The sequence below is a fragment of the Amblyraja radiata genome, chromosome 41 (assembly GCF_010909765.2).
Source record: "Amblyraja radiata isolate CabotCenter1 chromosome 41, sAmbRad1.1.pri, whole genome shotgun sequence".
In the NCBI taxonomy this organism is placed as follows: domain Eukaryota; kingdom Metazoa; phylum Chordata; class Chondrichthyes; order Rajiformes; family Rajidae; genus Amblyraja; species Amblyraja radiata.
The window spans coordinates 8858997-8883230 of record NC_045996.1 but is presented as its reverse complement, the minus strand read 5'-3'; the positions used below and the strand labels follow the sequence as shown (position 1 = coordinate 8883230).

The window sequence follows — 24234 nt, the reverse complement described above, 5'->3', positions numbered from 1 at the left end:
CTTGGCTCTGCAATGTTCAAGGGCTCCAGTCACAGTGGAGGGATAATAGACAATAGACAATAGGTGCAGGAGTAGGCCATTCGGCCCATCGAGCCAGCACCGCCATTCAATGTGATCATGGCTGATCATCCACAATCAGTACCCCGTTCCTGCCTTCTCCCCATATCCCCTGACTCCGCTATCTTTAAGAGCCCTATCTAGTTCTCTCTTGAAAGTATCCAGAGAACCGGCCTCCATCGCCCTCTGAGGCAGAGAATTACACAGACTCACCACTCTCTGTGTGAAAACGTTTTTCCTCATGTCTGTTCTAAATGGCCGACCCCTTATTCTTAAACTGTGGCCCCTGGTTCTGGACTCCCCCAACATCGGGAGCATGTCCAAACTCTTAATAATCATAATGTTTTGAACATTGAATTCTCCCAATTTTGTTTGAACATTGAATTCTCCCAATTTTGTTAGTCCTTGCTGTCTCCTCCCATCCCTCAGCCTTTGGGCTCCTCCTCCTCCTTTTTCCTTTCTTCACCCCGCCCCCCCCCCCCCCCCCATCAGTCTGAAGAAGGGTTTCGGCCCAAAACGTTGCCTATTTCCTTCGCTCGATAGATGCTGCTGCACCCGCTGAGTTTCTCCAGCATTTTTGTGTACCTTAATAATCTTATATGTTTCAATGAGATACCCTCTCATCCTTCTAAATTCCAGAATGTACAAGCCCAGCCACTCCATTCTCTATGGGTGTGTCAAGGTAACAAGGCTGGATGTCCAACATCAAAGCAGAAGCCTTCCCTTGCCCCCACACACAGAAGCGGGAACAAGGGAATTGTAATCTATTTGTAATCTATGAATTGTAATCTATTCAGCCCTATTTCTACTTCATTTCCATGCAATCATCTTCACTACTTTCTCGGAAGTATCTATCCAATTCCCTTTAGAAAGCCTTACTAATGGGTTCAACAATAGAAAGATTTGGAGGAAGATTCCCATTTCCTGGAAATCTGTTATTGAAAGTCGCTGGCCAATTTAACAATAGTGAGCAATGTCAGAAGCTGTTGGTACTTCCACAAAAATCTGGTGGAATGAATGGATCGAACCTCTTACCTCAAAATCTCCGTCGGTCTTGCTTGCCAATGGTTACAGTGATCTGGGCATGAACAAGTCCCGGTCAATACTTAAGGGTGCAACTGTGTTGAAGTGACTTGGGAACTCTGTCCACTGAAGGAGGTGGGATCATCAGATTGGAGCTAGTCCATGTGTAAGGGTTCCTCAAGCTCTGAGACTCTCAGACAGTGACCCCAGAGCCCGGTTTGGTAACAATGACCCCCACACCCCCATTGTTACACCCTAAACCTTCTATTGTTGGATACCAGTTGGTTGAGGGCAAGGCAGAGAGCGAAGGCCAGAAGATCCCTGAAGATGTCTGTCATCCATTCTGAAACAGACACTTATGATATAATTCAGATCTTGGGCAAGGGGACCTTTGGTGAGGTGGCGAAGTGTTGGAAGAGAAGCACCGGCCATTTTGTGGCCATCAAGATCCTCAGAAGTGACTCATACCGTGCCCGAATCATCAAGAACGAGCTAAAGATGTTGAGGGTGTTGGGAACAGTGGATCCAGATCAGTACCACTTAATTCGATTCTTCGAGTGCTTCCACGATGATATCAAGTCATACTTGGTGTTTGAGCTGATGGAGCAGAACATCTTTGAGTTTCAGAAGGAGAACAACTTTGCGCTCCTGCCGGCCAGGCATATTCGGACTGTTACCACCCAGGTCCTTAGTGCCCTCCAGAAGCTCAAGGACCTGTCAATCATTCACGCTGACCTCAAGCCCGAGAATATCATGATCATTGATCAGAAGCGGTTCCCCTTCCGTGTGAAAGTGATTGATTTTGGATCTGCGAGCATATTTCACGAGGTGCGCTATGTCAAAGGTAGGATTAAGGTCGTAAGGTCATAAGCGATAGGAGCAGAATTGGGCCCTTCGGCCCATCAAGTCTACTCTGCCATTCAATCATGGCTGATCTATCTCTCCCTCCTAACCCCATTCTCCTGACTTCTCCCCATAACCGCTGACACCCGTACTAATCAATAATCTAACTGGCAACGTTTCGGGCCGAAACCCTTCTTCAGACGATCAGTCTGAAGAAGGGTTTTGGCCCGAAACGTTGCCTGTTTCCTTCGCTCCATAGATGCTGCTGCACCCGCTGAGTTTCTCCAGCATTTTTGTGTACCTTCGATTTTCCAGCATCTGCAGTTCCTTCTTAAACAATAATCTAACTATCTCTGCCTTCAAAATATCCATTGACTTGGCCTCCACAGCCATCCATGGCAAAGAATTCCACAGATTCACCACCCTCTGACTGAAGAAATTCCTCCCCATCTCCTTCCTAAAGGAACGTCCTTTTATTCTGAAGGTAGACAAAAATGCTGGAGAAACTCAGCCGGTGAGGCAGCATCTGTGGAGCGAAGGAATGGGTGATGTTTCGGGTCGAGACCTTTCTTCTGAGGCTATGACCTCTCACCCGAGACTCTCCCACTAGTAGAAGCATCCTCTTCACATGTGTGCTTTGAGTGTACCACTGACCTCAGGCCTGCTAGAACAGGCCCGCAATCTAAATCACAAACCTGGCTGGTGTACCAACTTTGGTCATGTCAACCGTACACCCAACCAAGGAAGTATTTCCATGTGCTCTCCAACTTGGTTTTAGAAAGTGCCATAAATAGAGTAAAGGCAAAATCACAGGCTATTTATTTCCCAAGAGCCTCATTAAATAAAACAATAACAACAATGTAAGTAGATATTTGGACATATCTACTAACTTGGTCAAAGATGTAGGATTTAAGGAAGATCTTAAAGGAGCAAAAGAGGAGAGAGAGTTGGAGTTTGGACACGCTAGAGGCAGGGAACATGTTCCCGATGTTGGGGGAGTCCAGAACCAGGGGCCACAGTTTAAGAATAAGGGGTAAGCCATTTAGAACGGAGACGAGGAAAAAATGTTATCACGCAGAGAGTGGTGAGTCTGTGGAATTCTCTGCCTCAGAGGGCGGTGGAGGCCGGTTCTCTGGAAGCTTTCAAGAGAGAGCTTTTAAAGATAGTGGATTCAAAGGGATATGGGGAGAAGGCAGGGTTGTGGATGATCAGCCATGATCACATTGAATGGCGGTGCTGAATGGCCTACTCCTGCACCTATTGTCTATTGTCTATTGTCTATTGAGAGGCTTAGAGCAGTAGATTCGGAGTTTAGGGGTTCCATTCAATTCAATTCCCAATTCAATTCAATCCCAATCAGGAAAAACAAAAGTAAGAGACCATTTCAAAGATAGTCCTTTCGTCAGAAGTTTAAGGGTGAAGATCTCAGTGGGTTGCAGGCCCCAGGAGGTCATGGAGATTTGGAGGAGTGCATGCACGGCAACATTTGAAACCAGTAACAATATAACTCACCCCCTCCATGACACACTGGTCAACCTGAGGAGCACCTTCAGCAACAGACTGGTTCCACCAAGATGCAGCACAGAACGCCACAGGAGATCCTTCTTCCCTGTGGCTATCAAACTGTACAACTCCTCCCCCCACCCCCAGTAGTCGTAGGTACTCGTGGCATCAAGATGGTCGGGGCGGTTTTTCTAGCCTGATGAAAAATGTCCACGAGTAAAAAAGGTTGTGAATTAGGTTGTGGAAGTGGGACAGGCCATTAAGGAAGTGGGGGTGTTGGTGTGCCCTCTTGGTCATAGCTTCGATGTAACTGACCAGCGGACCGTCCAGGATAAAATGACAAATCCAGGACATATATGGGGATACTGTGGATAGGGTGAGCTGTTTTAAATATCTGGGAGTCCACATCTCTGAGGATATGACATGGACATCACACGCCTCAGCACTCGTGAGTAAGGCAAGGCAGCGCCTTTACCACCTCAGGCAATTGAGGAAATTCAGAGTGTCTCTGAGGATCCTCCAGTGCTTCTACTCAGCGGCTGTGGAAAGCATCTTGTCCGGAAATATTACCATCTGGTTTGGGAATTGCTCTGCCCAGGACAAGAAGGCTCTGCAGAGGGTAGTGCGATCGGCCAAACGCACTATGGGAACTTCACTCGCCCCCCCTGCAGGAACTATACATCAGGAGGTGCAACTCCAGAGCCAATAAAATCATGGGAGACCCCTTCCACCCCTGCAACGGACTGTTCCAGCTGCTACGGTCAGGCAAACGCCTCCGTTGCCATGCTGTGAGAACGGAGAGGTTGAGAAGGAGTTTCTTCCCAGAGGCCATTCGGACTGTAAATCTCACCAGGGACTAACTTTACTGAACGTTTTTCCTTCCGCCCACAATATTTAATATGTAAAAGAATATGTGATTGTGTTTGTAGTTTGTTTGGTTGTTTGTTTGTTTGTCTTTTTGCACAAAGTCCGCGGGCATTGCCACTTTTCATTTCACTGCACATCTCGTATGTGTATGTGACGAATAAACTTGACTTGACTTGACTTGGTGAAGCTATCAACCATCTTTACTGTGGCGTTGCCAAACCTTCAAGGTTGGACAGGTCTCACACACCTACCTCCGTTTGCCTTTACGCTGGCGGAGCTCAGGGGCTCGTGAAGCGCTCCCAGGGTCTCCTGAGTAAGCAACAGCAGTGCGCATTGTACGCGGGGCCCACACTGCAACCTCTGTGCACCAGCGCTGAAGGGAATGAATGCTTGGCATAGTTGACGCGGTGCCAAGCAAGTGAGCTGCGTTGGTGCCGGGCTTCTTGAGAGTCGTCGGAGATGCAAATAATGACAAAAATGGAAAGTATTCCATCGCATTCCTGACGTGATTGCAGATGTAGGAGGAGGCTCGGAGTATCAGGAGATGAGTCACTCACCACACCATGGTGGTTCAAAGGTGGCTCAGTGGTCTCTTTGTTGTCACATGCACTAGGGACAGTGAAGTACATTTATTGGGCCTGTCCCACTTAGGAGACCTAAACAGCAGCCTCTGGTGACCTTGCCCACCACCCAAAAAAAAAAATCAAGGTCGAGGTGACCTGCAACCTCCTACCACCTCCCACGCACATGTTGAAAACCTTCCTCGACTATGAAGGAAACCGGTTTCGACTAGACCTGCGACTAAAAAATGACCGATTTTTAAAACGGCAACCGAGGCCGGTTTTAATCATGATGAAAAAATAGCAGCAACCTCGATGAAGCCTCGACCACACGGAAACCACATTAGGGAGAGTGACCAAAACCTCCGGTGACCTCATGGAAACCTTGGATGGCGGGCAAGGTCACCAGATGTTGCTGTTTAGGTCTCCGAAGTGGGACAGGGGCTTAAGACTGTGCCCGTACATTAGCACGATCTCCACGGACAGTACAGAATGCACAGAGCAGTCCATATGCTAGAGGCACCATTTTACAGTCCCAGCTCCAGCTGGCCACTAAGGCCCATCGCAGCCGTTGCCTCCATTTCTGTCATCCCGCGATCCAGCACGTGTTCCCCGGGGGGGAGGAGGGGTTACTTCTTTATAACGGATTTTGGTTATAGTGGACGGACTTTCCGACGACTGTCCGCGCCGCACCCTGGCTCGTACCGCCTCCACGCCGTGCCTGCCGCCACCACCACCGCCAACCCTCTGGCCTCCCGCGGGCTGTGACCATCGACTCCGGCGATCCACGCCTCTCCCCCGTCAATCCCCCTGGATTCCAGGCCCAGTTCTAGACCAGGAATCTGCAGTAGATCGCCTACCCAAAATGTCACCTATCCATGTTCTCCGGAGATGTTGAAGATAGACACAATAACCTGGAGTAATTCAGCGGGTCAGACAGCATCTCTGGAGAAAAGGAATAGATGATGTTTCGGGTCGAGACCCTTCTTCCCACATAGAAATACAGAAATTAGGTGCAGGAGTAGGCCATTCGCCCCTTCGAGCCATTCAATATGATCATGGCTGATCATCCAACTCAGTATCCTGTACCTGCTTTCTCTCCATACCCCCTGATCCCTTTAGCCACAAGGGCCACGTCTAACTCCCTCTTAAATATAGCCAATGAACTGGCCTCAACTACCTTCTGTGGCAGACTAATTCCCATATTTACCGATGCTTAAACTTTGCACTGGATTCAGTTCAGACACAATATCATCATCCAAATTTTCCTCATTTCTTGGAGAGATTGGTTGACTTTGGAACAATGAATTGCAGATGCTGGTTTATTCCAAAGAAAGACACAAAGTGCTGGAGTAACTCAGCGAGTCAGGCAGCATCTCTGGAGAAAAGTCCTATCAATGTACCTGTCTAAATCTTTCTTAAAAGTTGTGTTAGTACCTGCCCCAACTACCTCCTGTGGCAGTTTGTTTACATGTACACCTGCATCTACAGGTAGACAGGTAGAAGGTACAGGAGCTTGAAGACTGCAACAACCAGGTTCAGGAATAGCTACTTCCCCACAGCCATCAGGCTATTAAACCTGGTTCGGACAAAACTCTGATTATTAATAACCCATTATCTGTTATTTGCACTTTATCAGTTTATTTATTCATGTGTGTATATATTTATATTATGGTATATGGACACACTGATCTGTTTTGTAGTAAATGCCTACTATGTTGGACGACCAGGTGGACGACTAGGAAAAGGGGAGATGCAGCGAGACCTGGGTGTCATGGTACACCAGTCATTGAAAGTAGGCATGCAGGTGCAGCAGGCAGTGAAGAAAGCGAATGGTATGTTAGCTTTCATAGCAAAAGGATTTGAGTATAGGAGCAGGGAGGTTCTACTGCAGTTGTACAGGGTCTTGGTGAGACCACACCTGGAGTATTGCGTACAGTTTTGGTCTCCAAATCTGAGGAAGGACATTATTGCCCTAGAGGGAGTGCAGAGAAGGTTCACCAGACTGATTCCTGGGATGTCAGGACTGTCTTATGAAGAAAGACTGGATAGACTTGGTTTATACTCTCTAGAATTTAGGAGATTGAGAGGGGATCTTATAGAAACTTATAAAATTCTGAAGGGGTTGGACAGGCTAGATGCAGGAAGATTGCTCCAGGTGTTGGGGAAGTCCAGGACAAGGGGCCACAGCTTAAGGATAAGGGGGAAATCCTTTAAAACCGAGATGAGAAGAACTTTTTTCACACAGAGAGTGGTGAATCTCTGGAACTCTCTGCCACAGAGGGTAGTTGAGGCCAGTTCATTGGCTATATTTAAGAGGGAGTTAGATGTGGCCCTTGTGGCTAAGGGGATCAGAGGGTATGGAGAGAAGGCAGGTACGGGATACTGAGTTGGATGATCAGCCATGATCATATTGAATGGCGGTGCAGGCTCGAAGGGCCGAATGGCCTACTCCTGCACCTAATTTCTATGTTTCTATGTCTATGTTTCTATGTTCTGTGTGCTGAAGCAAAGCAAGAATTTCATTGTCCTATCAGGGACACATGACAATAAACTCACTTGAACTTGAGATCAGGTAGACACTAAGATAGACACAAAGTGCTGGAGTAACTCAGCGAGTCGGGCAGCATCTCTGGAGAACAGGATGTGTGACATTTCGGGTCAGAACCCTTCTTCAGGCTGAAAGTAGAGGGAGGGAACTGTCGCTAGACAAGGCCAGAGCAAATTCAGGCCAGCAACAGACGACCAAGAAAGGGGGCGGCCATAATGGTCCATTGATGGCTGGGTAGAGGTGATAATAAAGGGATGTGAACAGTGGAACTAGTAGGATGACTAGGGTGAGGGAGGGGAGGAGGGGGGCAGGGAGAGAGGGAATGCAGGAGTTACTTGAAACGAGAGGAATCAACGTTCACACTGCAGCATTGTAAGCTTTCTAGTGCAACCCTGGAGCTGGTCGGTCATTCCTGGACCTGTTCCAGCTCACCTTTCCTGCACGCTCTCTTTCATATCCTTCCTCAAGTGTGGAGGACGGAATTAGACCCAATGCTCCAGCTGGGAGCCCGCCAGTATTTTCCACAATCTCTCTGCTTTTATATTCTGTCTCTTTATGAATCCCAGCATCCGATATCCTCATTGAATACCCCCTCAACACATCCCTGCCCTGAGCAGGATTAATCCACCCGTGCACTCTGGCTTCTGTTCTTGCACCCCCTTTACAACTGTGCCTTGTGCCCAAATACCCAATGATGACCTTGTCTACCTACAGTTCCCCCCCTCTACTTTCACACCGAAGAATAAGAATAGGTCCCGACCTGAAACGTCACCTATCCCCTTTCCTCCAGAGATGCTGCCTGACCCGTTGAGTTACCCCAGCACTTTGTGTCCGTTTTGCGCATTGTGTCGGTAGTGGTTTGCTACCACTACCTGTACAATGATAATACCTTACTTGGTTCGTTCGTTCGCTCATGTGTCTGACAACGCATAGCTCGCTGTTGGCTTCCGTCGACGTCCAACATGGTGACAGAATTGGCTGCCCGAAGCGTCACAAAGTGTATCGTGTCGTCGTTTGTGGGCATCGCTTCTGTCATCAGTTCAAGTTCAAGTTCAAGTGAGTTTATTGTCATGTGTCCCTGATAGGACAATGAAATTCTTGCTTTGCTTCAGCACGCAGAACATAGTAGGCATTGACTACAAAACAGATCAGTGTGTCCATATACCATAATATAAATATATACACACATGAATAAATAAACTGATAAAGTGCAAATAACAGATAATGGGTTATTAATAATCAGAGTTTTGTCCGAGCCAGGTTTAATAGCCTGATGGCTGTGGAGAAGTAGCTATTCCTGAACCTGGTTGTTGCAGTCTTCAGGCTCCTGTACCTTCTACCTGAAGGTAGCAGGGAGATGAGTGTGTGGCCAGGATGGTGTGGGTCTTTGATGATACTGCCAGCCTTTTTGAGGCAGCGACTCCCTCTTACTTATAGTTTCTTATAGAAACTTACAAAATTTTCTTATAGAAACTTACAAAATTCTTAAGGGGTTGGACAGGCTAGATGCAGGAAGATTGTTCCCGATGTTGGGGAAGTCCAGAACAAGGGGTCACAGCTTAAGGATAAGGGGGACCGAGATGAGAAAAACATTTTTCACACGGAGAGTGGTGAATCTGTGGAATTCTCTGCCACAGAAGGTCGTTGAGGCCAGTTCATTGGCTATATTTAAGAGGGCCCTTGTGGCTAAAGGAATCAGGGGGCATGGAGAGAAGGCAGGTGCAGGATACTGAGTTGGATGGTCAGCCATGATTATATTGAATGGCGGTGCAGGCTCGAAGGGCCGAATGGCCTACTCCTTCCCCTATTGTCTATGTTTCTATGTTTCTACTTGGTTATAGCTGACAATCTGCAATAACGGACTCTATCCCCTACCCTACAGTCCATTATAACGAGGGTTTACTGTTATACAAAACATAAATAGCTCAAGAAAAGTTAGCCTGAGGCCCACACTATACACTAGGGAATGGAAAATTAATGCTGGCTTTCTCAATAACGTCTCATCCTGGAAAATCTCCCAACAAAAACAAGGAAATGACATAAATGTTATCTAAGTTTCTGCAGTATAGTTTTCAGGAAATAACCTTGACGTGAAAATAAATCTGACATTTGAAGCTGAGATATAAAAATAAATGAAGATACAAATTATTTTATTAACTAGGGTGACTAAAGGATCAATTGAGACACAAGGAACTGCAGATGCTGGTTTACAAAAATAGACACAAAGTGCTGGAGTAACTTCGCGGGTCAAGCAGCATCTTAGTTTTTAGCTTAGAGATACAGAGCGGAAACAGGCCCTTCGGCCCACCGAGTCCGCACTGGCCAGCGATCTCCGCACACTAACACGATCCTACACACACTAGGGAAAGTTTACTTTTTTTTGTACCAAGCCAATTAACCTACAAACCTGTCCGCCTTTGAAGTGTGGGGGGGAACCGAATATCTCGGAGATCACTGGGAGAACGTACAAACTCCGTACAAACAAGCATCTGTTGTCAGGATTGAACCCGTGTCTCTGGCGCTGTGAGGCAGTAGCTCAAAGCCACCCCACTGCACCTCTGGAGAACGTGGATAGGTGATGAACGTCTGAAGAAGGGTCCCGACCAAAAATCCACATTCATGCTCTAAAAAGACCTATTTCTGATCTCCAGCTTGACTCAGTTGCCAGTCCCGCTGAGTTAAGGGCCTGTCCCACTTTCGCGACAATTCAAAACCTCTGCTGAGTTTAAAGGACCTAACAAAAAAAATCCAGATTGTGGTAATCTACAAATTCCTACGACCTTCCACGACTATGTTCACGAACTCCTACGTGTATGTCTACGAATTCCCACGACTATTTCGATGCCCTCCTTACGAGTAAAAAGTTGCAATTTCTTTCATCCCGACCATTTTTTTACTCGTGGACATTTTTTATCGGGCGGGAATAAACGTCCCGACTTACCTGATGCCGCGAGTACCTACGGCTGGAATAACGGGCGCTACGATATATCTATGGACTCCTACGGACTTGTTACGGACATTCTGCGAGTTTGAATCAAGGGGAAAACTCGGGAGAATTCGTGAATTACTTCGAGAAAGTGTGACAAGACCTTAACTCCAGCACTGTATGCCTTTTGTTCTGGGGAGAATAAAACCATCAGGCTGTACAACACAGCACAAAACCAAACTTAACTATGGACTTCTACGCAGTTCATTTGACTTGGGTTTATTTATCCACCAGTATTGTGGATATTAATTTTTGTATTTTTGTTCATCATTTATTATCCATGTGTATCATGTTTAAGGGCCTGTTATGCTGCTGCAAGTTGGAATTTAAATATTCCGTTCTCCTTTACATATAACAATTAAACACTCTTGTAAACTCCTGGTCAGGAAGGGATGCATTTGTGCACTAAAATAAATTAGTGAATTAACAACTTTTGATAGATAGTTCAATGGTGCTAGAGTGGTCAAGAGTCCAGTTCAGTTATAGGAAAGATATTGTTCAGTTCAGTTATAGGAAAGATATTGTCAAGCTTGAATGGGTTCAGAGAAGATTTACGAGTGTGTTGCCAGGACTAGAGGGTGTGAGCTACAGGGAGAGGTTGAGTAGGCTGGGTCTCTATTCCATGGAGCGTAGGAGGATGAGGGGAGATCTTTTAGAAGTGTACAAAATCATGAGAGGAATTGATCGGGTAGATGCACAGAGTCTTTTATCCAGAGAAGGGGAATCGAGGACCAGAGGACATAGGTTCAAGGTGAAGGGGAAAAGATTTAATAGGAATCAGAGGGGTAACTTTTTCACACAGGGTGGGTGTATTTAACAAGCTGCCAGAGGAGGTGGTTGAGGCTGGGACTATCCTATTGTTTAAGAAACAGCTGGACAGGTACATGGATAGGACAGGTTTGGAGGGCTATGGACCAAGCGCAGGCAAGTGGGACTAGTGTAGCTGGGACATTGTTGGCCGGTGTGGACGAGTTGGGCCGAAGGGCCTGTTTCCACACTGTATCACTCTATGACTATAACTGGATTAGAGGACGGCAGATTCGGGCGGCACGGTGGCGCAGCGGTAGAGTTGCTGCCTCACAGCGCCAGTAATCCCAGGTTCGATCCTGACTACGGGTGTAGGCTGTACGGAGTTTGGACGTTCTCCCCGTGATCGCGTGGATTTCCTCCGGTTTCCTCCCACACTCCAAAAACGTGCGAATCTGTAGGTTAATTGGCTTCAGTAAATTGTCCCTTGTGTGTAGGATAGAACTGCGCTGGTCGGCGTGGACTCGACGCGCAGTAGGGTTCGTTTCCACACTGTATTTCTAAACTAAATTAAACTAAAAGACTGCACTCTTAAGAACCATGAACATTTGTGGGAGCTTTTTTCTTAATGAACTTAATTGTCGACCCTTCCAGCTGCAGAATCAATGGATTCAGGTTTAGGCTTAGATCTATTATTGTCACATGTACCGAGATACAGTGAAACATAGAAACATAGAAATTAGGTGCAGGAGTAGGCCATTCGGCCCTTCGAGCCTTTGATCATCCAACTCAGTATCCCGTACCTGCCTTCTCTCCATATCCTCTGATCCCCTTAGCCACAAGGGCCACATCTAACTCCCTCTTAAATATAACCAATGAACTGGCCTCGACTACCCTCTGTGGCAGAGAGTTCCAGAGATTCACCACTCTCTGTGTGAAAAAAGTTCTTCTCATCTCGGTTTTAAAGGATTTCCCCCTTATCCTTAAGCTGTGACTCCTTGTCCTGGACTTCCCCAACATCGGGAGCAATCTTCCTGCATCTAGCCTGTCCAACCCCTTAAGAATTTTATAAGTTTCTATAAGATCCCCTCTCAATCTCCTAAATTCTAGAGAGTATAAACCAAGTCTATCCAGTCTTTCTTCATAAGACAGTCCTGACATCCCAGGAATCAGTCTGGTGAACCTTCTCTGCACTCCCTCTAGGGCAATAATGTCCTTCCTCAGATTTGGAGACCAAAACTGTACGCAATACTCCAGGTGTGGTCTCACCAAGACCCTGTACAACTGCAGTAGAACCTCCCTGCTCCTATACTCAAATCCTTTTGCTATGAAAGCTAACATACCATTCGCTTTCTTCACTGCCTGCTGCACCTGCATGCCTACTTTCAATGACTGGTGTACCATGACACCCAGGTCTCGCTGCATCTCCCCTTTTCCTAGTCGGCCACCATTTAGATAATAGTCTGCTTTCCTGTTTTTGCAGGAACCATACAGTGAAAACCTTTGTTGTGCATGAGATCAGATTATACTATACATAAATATAATCAAGCCAAACTCAAGTACGATAGAACTGAGAAATTTCTCCTCATCTCAGTTCTGGATCCTATCTTGTGAAACAAGGATCTGCAAGTGCTGGTCAATACACAAAAGGACACAAAGTGCTGGAGTAACTCAGTGAGTCAGGCAGCATCTCTGGAGAATATGGACAGGCAAAGTTTCGGACCATGACCAGAAAGGTCACCTGAAGGGGGGTCTTGACCTGAAATGTCACCTATCAGGGGCGGCACGGTGATACAGCGGTAGAGCTGCTGCCTCACAGCGAGCGCCAGAGTCCCGGGTTTGATCCTGACCATGAGTGCTGACTATACGGAGTTTGCACGTTCTCCCCGTGACCACGTGTGTTTTCTCCGGGAGCTCCGGTTTCCTTCATTGAAACATATAAGATTGTTAAGGGCTTGGACACACTAGAGGCAGGAAACAAGTTCCCGATGTTGGGGGAGTCCAGAACCAGGGGCCACAGTTTAAGAATAAGGAGTAAGCCATTTAGAATGGAGACGAGGAAACACTTTTTCTCACAGAGAGTGGTGAGTCTGTGGAATTCTCTGCCTCAGAGGGCGGTGGAGGCCGGTTCTCTGGATGCTTTCAAGAGAGAGCTAGATAGGGCTCTTAAAGATGGCGGAGTCAGGTGATATGGGGAGAAGGCAGGAACGAGGTACTTTCGGGATGATCAGCCATGATCACATTGAATGGCGGTGCTGGCTCGTAGGGCCAAATGCCGTACTCCTGCACCTATTGTCTATTGTCTACTGTCTATTGTCTATATTGTCCTCCCACACTCCAAAGCCATACAGGTTTGTAGGTTAATTAGCTTGGGTAAAGATTATAAATGGTCCCGAGTCTGTAGGATGGTGCTGGTGTATAGGTATCGCTGGTCAACGTGGACTTGGTGGGCCGATGGGCCTGTTTCCATGCTGTATCTCTAAACTAAACTAAACTAATCAGTCAGATGAAGGGTCCTGACCCAAAACATCACCTTTCCATGTTCTCCAGAGATGCTACCTGGCCCGAAACGTTGCCTATTTCCTTCGCTCCATAGATGCTGCTGCACCCGCTGAGTTTCTCCAGCATTTTTGTGTACCTGCTGCCTGACCTGTTGAGTTACTTCAGCACTTTGTGTCCTTTCAAGAACCTTTCTTCTCATCTGTCCACCTTGGTTCCCAGATTCCAAATTTGCAGGAAACGTTCCCACATCCGGCCCTGTGTGGATTTTGTGAGCTGTTGTGGAGAGTCCTCTTTTCCTTCTGCACTACTTCCTGGGAAGATTACGGAGAGTCGGTTTGTCAAGGAAGACTCTCTCTAACTTCTACAGGTGCACAGTAGAGAGCATGCTGACCGGTTGCATCGTGGCTTGGTTCGGCAATTTGAGCGCCCTGGAGAGGAAAAGACTACAAAAAGTAGTAAACACTGCCCAGTCCATCATCGGCTCTGACCTTCCTTCCATCGAGGGGATTTATCGCAGTCGCTGCCTCAAAAAGGCTGGCAGTATCATCAAAGACCCACACCATCCTGGCCACACACTCATCTCCCTGCTACCTTCAGGTAGAAGGTACAGGAGCCTGAAGACTGCAACATCCAGGTTCAGGAATAGCTACTTCCCCACAGCCATCAGGCTATTAAACCTGGCTCGGACAAAACTCTGATTATTAATAACCCATTTTCTGTTATTTGCACTTTATCAGTTTATTTATTCATGTGTGTATATATGTATATTATGGTATATGGACACACTGATCTGTTTTGTAGTAAATGCCTACTGTGTTCTGTGTGCTGAAGCAAAGCAAGAATTTCATTGTCCTATACAGGGACACATGACAATAAACTCACTTGAACTTGAACTTGAACTTGAACACTAACGTGTCCCTTCTGCCTTCCCGCAGAACCCTACATCCAGTCCAGATTTTACCGCTCGCCCGAGATCCTGCTGGGTCTCCCCTTCTGCGAGAAGGTGGACATGTGGTCGCTGGGCTGTGTGATGGCCGAGCTTCATCTGGGCTGGCCCCTCTACCCCGGCAACAGCGAGTACGACCAGATCCGCTACATCGTGGAGACCCAGGGGCTGCCCAAAGACCAGCTCCTCAACGCCGCCACCAAGGCGGCCCAGTTCTTCCACCGTGGACCCCGCCAACACTCCGGCCCGCAGTGGCAGCTCAAGTGTGCCACTGACTACCAAGCAGAGACCATGATGCAGCCTCTGGAGAGGAGGAAGTACATGCTCAAGTCCCTGGATCAGCTGGAGACCATCAACATCACCAAGACCATCTTCCCCGATGACGAGGTGATCGCCGAGTTCCACGACCGCAAGAACATGGTGGAGCTGATCAAGAGGATGCTGACTCTGGACTCCCACGAACGCATCACCCCCAGCGCCGCCCTCAAGCACCCTTTCGTCACCATTCAGCAGCTGAAGATGACCCACGAGCACACCAAGTACTACGAGCAGTCGGTACAAGGCCTCAACGCGGCCCTCAACTCCCAGCGCAGGGCCCTCAACTCCGACCGCCAGTACTACAGCCTGGTGGACGAGTCGTACTACTCCAACCCCGAGTGCTACTACGAGTGCAGGCAGGCCCACCACATCCCCAGCATCACCTCCATGCAGCGGGCCATTGACAAGATGGACAACTTGACTATTGAGGAGCCCGGCCGGGAGATTAACTTCAGTACGTGGCAGGAGGGAGCGGGCAAGGCCGGGTACCAGCCTTCCACCTCCAAGGCGGGCAACCCCAGCTGCTTGCCCCACTCCTACCACCAAGGGGCCTGCTTTAGGCCCAACCACCCCGCGCACAGGCACAGGAAAGAACCGGCCACGGGCTACTACACCAACCGATGTGGGCTGAAGCAGAGGAAGGCTCCTCACCATTCCAAGTCCGACCCGGCCTTCGGGAACGTGATCCTCCTGGGGCAGGAACCCCCCGCGGAGATCATTAACTGGGAGGAGGAAGAGGCGGAGGCCATCTTTGCAGCGGCGTCTTCCTCGGCGCAAGAGGTGAAGAGGCCCGAAGAAGCGATGGCACTCAAAGAGGCTCCAGATCCTGAGGTAAGGTCGAGGTAAGGTCAAAGAAAGCACAGGACCAAAGATACTAGGCACAGGACTGCCATGTGATGGTCATAGGGGTGTTGACATAGCAACCAGCTCTGTACCACTTCACTTGCTCCACTTCCAACCTCACCTACTGCTCCTGGTGTTCCCAACGTGGCCTCCTACTCATCCGCAAAAACCAAGCGTAGACTAGTCATAGAGTCAGTCCTAGAGTCAGTCATAGAGTGATACAGTGTGGAAACAGGCCCTTCGGCCCAACTTGCCCACACCGGCCAACATGTCCCAGCCACACTAGTCCCGCCTGCCTGCATTTGGCCCATATTGCTCCAAACCTGACCTATCCATGTACCTGTCTAAGTGTTTCTTAAAGTTAGTCCCAGCCTCAACTATCTCCTCTGGCAGCTTGTTCCATACACCCAACACTCTCTGTGTGAAAAAGTTACACCTTAGATTCTTTTCCCCTTCACCTTAAACCTATGTCCTCTGGTCCTCCATTCACCTACTCTGGGCAAGAGACTTTGTGCAACCATTATGCCATAGACTTGCATTCTATTCAAGGCCTGCTGGATCTCCCAGTTGCAAATCAGTTTAACTCCTCTTCCCATTTCCATCCCAACCTGTTAGTTTTAGTTTAGTTTAGTTTAGAGATACAGTGCGGAAGCAGGCCCTTCGACCCACTGGGTCCGCTCCGACCAGCGATCCCCGCACATCAACACTATCCTACACCCACTAGGGGACAATTTTACATTTAGACCAAGCCAATGAACCAACAAACCTGTAGGTCTTTGGAGTGTGGGCGGAAACCGAAGATCTCGGTGAAAACCCACGCGGTCACTGGGAGAACGTTCAAACTCCATAGAGACAGCAACCGTAGTCAGGATGGAACCCGGGTCTCGGGCACGGTAAACGCTGTGAGGCAGCAACTCTACCGCTGCGATCCTGTGCCACCCTATTATATGTCATGTGTTTCTACATGAGTTCAAATCAAAGTACTGACTGGGATACATAACACCAAAGACCCTACAGCGAGCAAGATCGTCCACTCGACGAAAAAGACGTAGTACGGTCATGGGCAGATTCGTGGGTAATTTTCGGCCCCATTTCCGTAACCGGCTTCCGTCTCCGCACCAAAGATCCCGTAGCGGAGCAAAGATACTAGTGCGGAGACGGAAGCCGGTTACGGAAACGTCCTCGTAAAAATAAAAGTTCTTTGGTAAAAATCTTCTCCTCATTTTCAGAATTTTAATTTATTAACACAAACTGTTCCCCCGCAACGTTGATTCGGGTCGGGTCGGGTCAGGTTACTGAAATGGATGAAAAAAAGGCCCACGTTCCGCTCCGTTGCGTACTACACGTCAGCCCATTGCATTTAGCAGGAGTGGTCTATCTTGCTCTGCTATAGGATCTTTGCATAACACAACTAGTGGTCAGCTGACATTCTTGGGCCAAAGAACCCAAGAGCTTTTTGGTTCAACAATATATATGGCAGTGGATTGATAATGGAGATTGATTATGTTCACTGAGATTCATGAGCAGAGAGGGATTAAGCCAGGACTGGATGTCCTTCGGGTTACAGGGGTTATGGGGAGAAGGCAGCAGAATAGGGTTAGGTGGAATGGTGGAGCAGACTTGATGGGCTGAATGGCCTAATTCTGCTACTATCACTCATGATCTTATGGATACACTCGAAATATGAGCACAAGCACAAAGTGCTGGCAGAACTCAGTGGGTCAGGCAGCACCTGTGGGTGATGGACATCCCAAACTTAAGGTAGGGACCCTTAATCAGACTTGTGAAGACTGCAGACAGAGACAAACTGCTGGAGTAACTCAGCTGGTCAGGCAGTATATCTGGAGAAAAGGAATAGGTGAGGTTTCGGGTCGAGACCCTTCTTCAGATTGAAGACTGCAGCCTCTTGCATTGACACTAGGAAGGTACAAGAACATAAGGAGAAGCAAGGGTAGGCCATTCGTTCCCTTGCTAGCTGTCCTTGCCATTCATTGTGATCATGGATGACATTTATACCTTGGCACATTTCTACACAATGCCTCTCCCTTGATTCACTTAGCACATAAAAATCTTTCAATATCAGTCTTGAATATACTCAGTAACGGACCCTCCATAGCCCCCTAACAAGGGTGAAGTATGTAGGAAGGAACTGCAGATGCTGGTTTACCCTGAAGATAGACACAAAATGCTGGAGTAACCCAGCAGGACAGGCAGCATCTCTGGATAGAAGGAATGGGTGACGTTTCGGGTCGAGTCTCGATCCAACTTGTCGTACACATTCCTTCTATCCAGAGATGCTGCTTTTTCCGCTGAGTTACTCCAGCATTACTCTCGCATTTATTCCCGCAAACTAGAGCACCCGGAGAAAACCCATGCGGTCAGAGGGAGAAACGTGTAAACTCCATACAGACAGCACTCGTAGTCAGGATCGAACCTGGGTCTCTGGTGCTGCAAGGCAGCAACTCTACCGGTGTGGCACCATGCCGTCCCTTTGTGCTGCTGTGTCGTTCAATCAATCAACCGATCGATCGATCGATCAGTCAATCAATCTCTTTGTGTAGGAAGGAACTGCGGATGCCGGTTTAAACCGAAGATAGACACAAAAAGCTGAAGCAACTCAGCGGGTCAGGCAGCATCTCTGGAGCAAAGGAATAGGTGACGTTTCGGGTCGAGACCCTTCTTCAGACGGAGAGTCGGGGGAAAGGGAAACAAGAGATGCAGATGATGATGTAGAGAGATATGGAACAACTGACTGAAAGATATGCATAAAGTAATGATGATAAAGGAACCTGGCCATTGTTAGTCGGACTCAATCAAAATGATAGCAGGCAGCCTTGGAAGCCTTACCCCACTACTCAAACCTCACGTCAAAAACCTCGGCGTGATATTTGACTCTGCACTGAAATTTGACAAACAAGTCAATGCCGTGGTAAAAGCTAGCTTCTTTCAGCTTCGGATGATGGCTAAAATAAAACAATTCCTCCACTCTGATCACCTCGAAAAAATCATCCACACATTCATCTCCTCCCGCCTAGATTACTGCAACTCTCTTTACACTGGCATCAGCCGACCTTCCCTGTTCCGCCTGTAACTGGTCCAAAACGCCGCAGCGAGACTCGAAAAAGGGACCACATCACCCCGATCCTGGCCTCTCTCCACTGGCTCCCTGTGCGGTTCAGTATACATTTCAAGACCCTCCTCCATGTCTACAAAGCCCTCAATGGGCTGGCCCGCTCCTACATTAAAAGTCTTCTCACCCACCACTCCACCTCCAGGTCCCTCAGATCGGCCGACTTGGGGCTGCTGAATATCCCGCGGTCCAGGCATAAGCTCAGGGGTGTCCGCGCCTTTGCGGTTGCAGCCCCTAGACTGTGGAACAGTATCCCCCTTCCCATCAGAACTGCCCCTCCATCGACTCCTTTAAGTCAAGACTAAAGACTTATCTATACTCCCAAGCCTTTCCTGACGTCCACTGAGTGAGGGCTATATGTATATATGTATGTCGTTTGTTTGTTTATACTATTCTTATAACAAATGTAAAGCACTTTGGCCAACGAGAGTTGTTTTTTAAATGTGCTATATAAATAAATGTGACTTGACTTGACTTGTTAACTGTGGGCTAGGTGAAAACGAGTTACAGACAATGAGAAACAACGCGAGGGCTTTGAAGCCGGTACAACGACTTGGGTGGGGGAGGGGACGGAGAGAGGGGGTGCAAGGATTACTTGAAGCAATGAATCTTTTTACTATTTTACGCAGAGATCTCAACCAAGCCAACAGGACTCCGAACATTCCGACAACTTTGACAATGAATGGTTGAACAACGGCAGCGAGACCTGGAGTCCCGAAAGCACAGATTCTGTCTCCATTGAATACGAAGAGTTACAGCCCCGGAGCAACAGTTACCAGAATTATGTACACATGGAAAATCAACATTAGTCCTCTTGCCAAGTGGGCCATGCAGACAGCGCCACCTGCTGATCAGACAAGACTGCAAATGATTTTACAATGTGACAAATGCCTCGGTTATTTGCCACAAAATAAACCGTCAATAAATCTTCAACTGTAAGCATCATTTTATTTATAATAATGCAACGTGAAAAAAATATAGACCTCTCAGGTCATAGGAAAGGAATTTAGAAAATATGTATTGCGCTGAAACTTGCCAGGCCTGAAATGAATGCCATGGCCAGTCAGGAGATAAAATGAAGCAGGGAAGATTTGAAAGTCCTTAATTCAGGACAAAATGGCTGGTTTAATGTGACTGAGTATTGGTGCTGATTCAATCTGCTTCTGAAATTGACTTTATCCGAACTCTGAACTTTCGGGGTCGTTTGGGAAAGAGCTTTGATTTGTTATCCATTTATTCAGTGTTAAAGCACTCTGTGTATTCTGTATTGTTAATAAAAATGTTTGAAAATCAATCGGTTTTGTTGGGTCGAATCATCTTCCCAGGTCCAAGTTGCATGGAAATTGTCTATTTGTCTATTGAAATGGTCAATGCCTCGCGAGGGGACCTCGGTTTGGGATCTGCTCCACGCCAAGACCGCGAGAAATCGTGGGCGCGTAGCCCAGACCGTCACGCAAACCAACCTCCCTTCCGTTGACTCCATCTACACCTCACGCTGCCTCGGCAAGGCCAGCAGCATCATCAAGGGCCAGTCTCACTCCCTCTTCTCCCCTCTCCCAACAGGCAAGAGGTAAAGAAGTGTGAAAACGCACACCTCCAGATTCAGGGACAGTTTCTTCCCAGAAAACTGAACCATCCTCTCACCAACTGGAGAACGGTCCTGACTAAGGAGACGCTCAGACCATCTATAATTGGACTTTATCTTGCACTGAACATGACACCCTTTATCCTGTATCTGTACGCTATGGACGGCTTGATTGTAATCATGTATAATCTTTCCACTGACTAGGTAGCACGCAACTAAAAAACTTTTCACTGTACCTCGGAACACGTGACAATAAATAAACTGAAGCTAGACACAAAACGCTGGAGTAACTCAGTGGGACAGGCGGCGTCTCTGGAGAGAAGGAATGGGTGACGTTTCGGGTGGAGACCCTTCTTCAGACTGGTTAGGGACTTCCCTAACCAGTCTGAAGAAGGGTCTTGATGAACAGCAACCTATTCCTTGTTCATCCAAGGCTTGTGTGACACATGGCATTGCCAATGCTAGGAAAAACTTGGCAACGAACTGACAACGATAGTGCCCACTTCAAGTGCTGTCCAATCTGACCACCTTACAGAGGCAGAACCTCACCTCCGATGATGCTCCTCACACCTCCCCTTGGGCCACGACCTCACCATTGGACATCAATGTCTCCCAGACGGACAGTGATCCCATGTCCTTGAATATCTGAGAAGTGATGGCTGATCATCCCCAATCAGTACCCCGTTTCAGTAACAAAGTAGGACATGGTGGGGAGAACAAAGTGGATCCCCCGGGATCCTAATTAATATTTTTGTAACGTCGCCAGCAGCAGACACATAGCGACTCTTTGTGTACTTTGTGTATCATTGAACCATTGAACTGGGAGATTGTCCAAACCCAAAACGCATACTTCCACCCAGCTCCACTGGTAGGGCCATCTCAGTGCACCAATCCTTCACTGTTTGACCCACAAATTTGTTTCTTCCTGCATTTATCCCTTGTTTTTAGTTTTAGAGATACAGCGGGGAAACAGGCCCATCAGCCCACCGAGTCCGCACCGACCAGTGATCACCGCACACTAACACTATCCTACACACCCCAGGGACAATTTACATTCATACAAAGCCTACAAACATGTACGTCTTTGGAGTGTGGGAGGAAACCGAAGATCTCGGGCAAAAACCCGGGCGGTCATGTGGAGAACGTACATGCTCCGTATGGTCAGCGCCCGTAGCCGGGATCCAACCCGGGTCTCTGGCGCTGCAAGCGCTGTAAAGGGGCTGTCCCACAGCGGCGACCTAATCCAAGAGTTAAGAAGATGTCTTCGACCTTCAAGCTCGAGGGCACTCGCCTGGAAAACCTCGAGCTGGATCGACCGTCCGCGTTGAAACAGCGAGCTGGATCGACCGACTGCACACACACACACATCGCAAAGGCGGGGGCCAGGGAAAGTGGGGGAGCGCTGTCTGAAATTCGCACCTGCGACGAAGAGGAAGGTAAAAGACGGCTGGCACAGTGAACGGTACGTCCTTTAGAGAGTGCGGGGGGGGAGAGAAGGAGAGAGATGGGGAGAGATGGGGAGAGAAGGAGAGAGGAGAGAGGAGAGAGAAGGAGAGGAGAGAAAAGGGGAGAGAGGGGGAGAGAAGGGGAGAGAAGGAGAGAGGAGAGAGAAGGGGAGAGAGGGGGAGAGAAGGAGAGAGGAGAGAGAAGGGGAGAGAGGGGGAGAGAAGGGGGGGAGGTGGGGTTAGAAGGAATGGAGACAATTTTAAGAAGTATAACACCTTATTTGGATATTAGGGTCGTAGTTCCAATAAAGTTTCCCTAGGTTTTTTTAACAACATTAAAGGCATCAAGCCATGCTTGGGATAGTGAACATAGATTTACCGAGATGCTGTCTGACCAGTTGAGTTACTCCAGCACTTTTTTTTCCTACTGAAGTATAGTCTGCAAGGTGGTACAGCGGTAGAGTTGCTGCCTTACAGCGCCAGGGACCAGGGTTCGATCCCGACTACGGGTGGCGTCTGTACGGAGTTTGCACGTTCTTCCTGTGACTGCAGGTGTTCCGGTTTCCTCCCACATTCCAAAGACGTGCGGGCATCTTGTCTAATTGGCCTCTGTAAAAATCGACCATAGCGTATGGTGTAGGGTGATTATTGATCGGTGTGGACTCAGTGGGCCAAAGGGCCTGGATCTCGAAACTAAACAGGCATTGACGGAGGGGTTAATACTGGCAAAGGCAGTAGTTCCGTTTGTCTTTGGATGCCCACCAGAGCTCAGAAGGATAAGAAGGGGATCTCATTGAAACTTACTGGGTAATGAAAGGCCTGGATAGAGTGAATGTGGAGAGGATGTTTCCAGTAATGGGAGAGTCTAGAATAAAGGGAAGTGCCTTTATAAAGGAGACAAGGAGGAATTTCTTCAGTCAGAGGGTGGTGAATCTGTGGAATTCATTGCCAGAGACGGCTGTGGAGGCCAAGTCACTGGGTATTTTTAAAGCAGAAATTGATACGTTCTTGATTAGTACAAGTGTCAGGGGTTATGGGGAGAAGGCAGGGGAATGGGTTTGAGGGAAGATAGTAGATCAGCCATGAGTGAATGGTGGAGCAGATACAATGGGCCGAATGGCCTAATCCTCTCCTGTGACTTTTGGTGAGTCGAGGCCTCATACGCATGGCTGTTTTGTTTAAAATCATATTTCATGGGCTGTGTTTGGAGCCGGTCCTAGGATAAAGGACTAGACGTGTGATGGGAAGTGGAGATTCCTGCTCATCTTCCTTATCCCAGACACAAAATTGAATCATAATTCATCTTCGCACTGCATCGCAAAACTATCCTCCAAAAATCAGACTTGGCATCTGCAGACAATTCTTCCGTAACTCCAGTCGGTCTCTGTTGCTCTCTGAAGGTCCCGCATGCTTCAAGACTTGGTCAGAGTGAATGGTGATTGTTTGAACTAACTTTGATGAAATTGTGGGTTGAGGCATTTCGTGCCTGACAGATTTGCGATAAACAGTTTAATATGCGTGAGATGCGAAACTAATTTGACTCGCAATTTTATTTAAGGCGAGGTAGGATAGTGGCACAGTGGTAGAGTTGCTGCCTTACAGCGCCAGGGACCCAGGTTTCATCTTGACTATGGATGCTGTCTGAACGGAGTTTGTAGTCAGGCAGCATCTCTGGAGAACATGGACTGGCAAATTTCGGACCATGACCAGAAAGGTCACCTGAAGAGTGGTCTTGACCTGAAATGTCACCTATCAGGGGCGGTAGAACTGCTGCCTCACAGCGAGCGCCAGAGTCCCGGGTTTAATCCTGATCATGAGTGCTGACTAAACGGAGTTTGCACGTTCTCCCTGTGACTGGGTGGGTTTTCTCAGGTTTCCACCCACACGTACAGGTTTGTAGGTTAATTGGCTTCAGCTAACATTGTAAATTGTCCCCATTGTGCATAGGATAGTGTTATGCCCCTGTCCCACTTAGGAAACCTGAACGGAAACCTCTGGAGACTTTGCGCCCCACCCAAGGTTTTTGTGCAGTTCCCGGAGGTTTTTGTCAGTCTCCCTACCTGCTTCCACTACCTGCAACCTCCGGCAACCACCTGCAACCTCTGGGAACCGCACGGAAACCTTGGGTGGGGCGCAAAGTCTCCAGAGGTTTCCGTTCAGGTTTCCTAAGTGCGACAGGGGCATTAGTGTGCGGGGATCGCTGGTCAGAGCAGACTCGGTGGGCCAAAGGACTTGTTTCCGCGCTGTATCTCTAAACTGAACCCAACCATTTTTGCAGGAGTTTGAGTAATAGGTTTGGTCTTGCACCTGCACTGCACTGACACAGCA

The 24234-nt window shown here is 48.0% G+C and overlaps 1 protein-coding gene across 1 annotated transcript; it reads left to right on the top strand.

Moving 5' to 3' along the window:
- The first annotated feature begins 1407 nt into the window (after positions 1 to 1407).
- On the top strand, positions 1408 to 20165 carry LOC116967857 (homeodomain-interacting protein kinase 4-like). The gene is made up of 3 exons (XM_033014489.1): positions 1408 to 1924; positions 14575 to 15734; positions 19506 to 20165. Exons 1-3 carry the CDS (start codon positions 1408 to 1410, stop codon positions 19683 to 19685), a joined length of 1857 nt encoding a protein of 618 aa, XP_032870380.1. The 3' UTR covers positions 19686 to 20165.
- The last annotated feature ends 4069 nt before the right edge of the window (positions 20166 to 24234 follow it).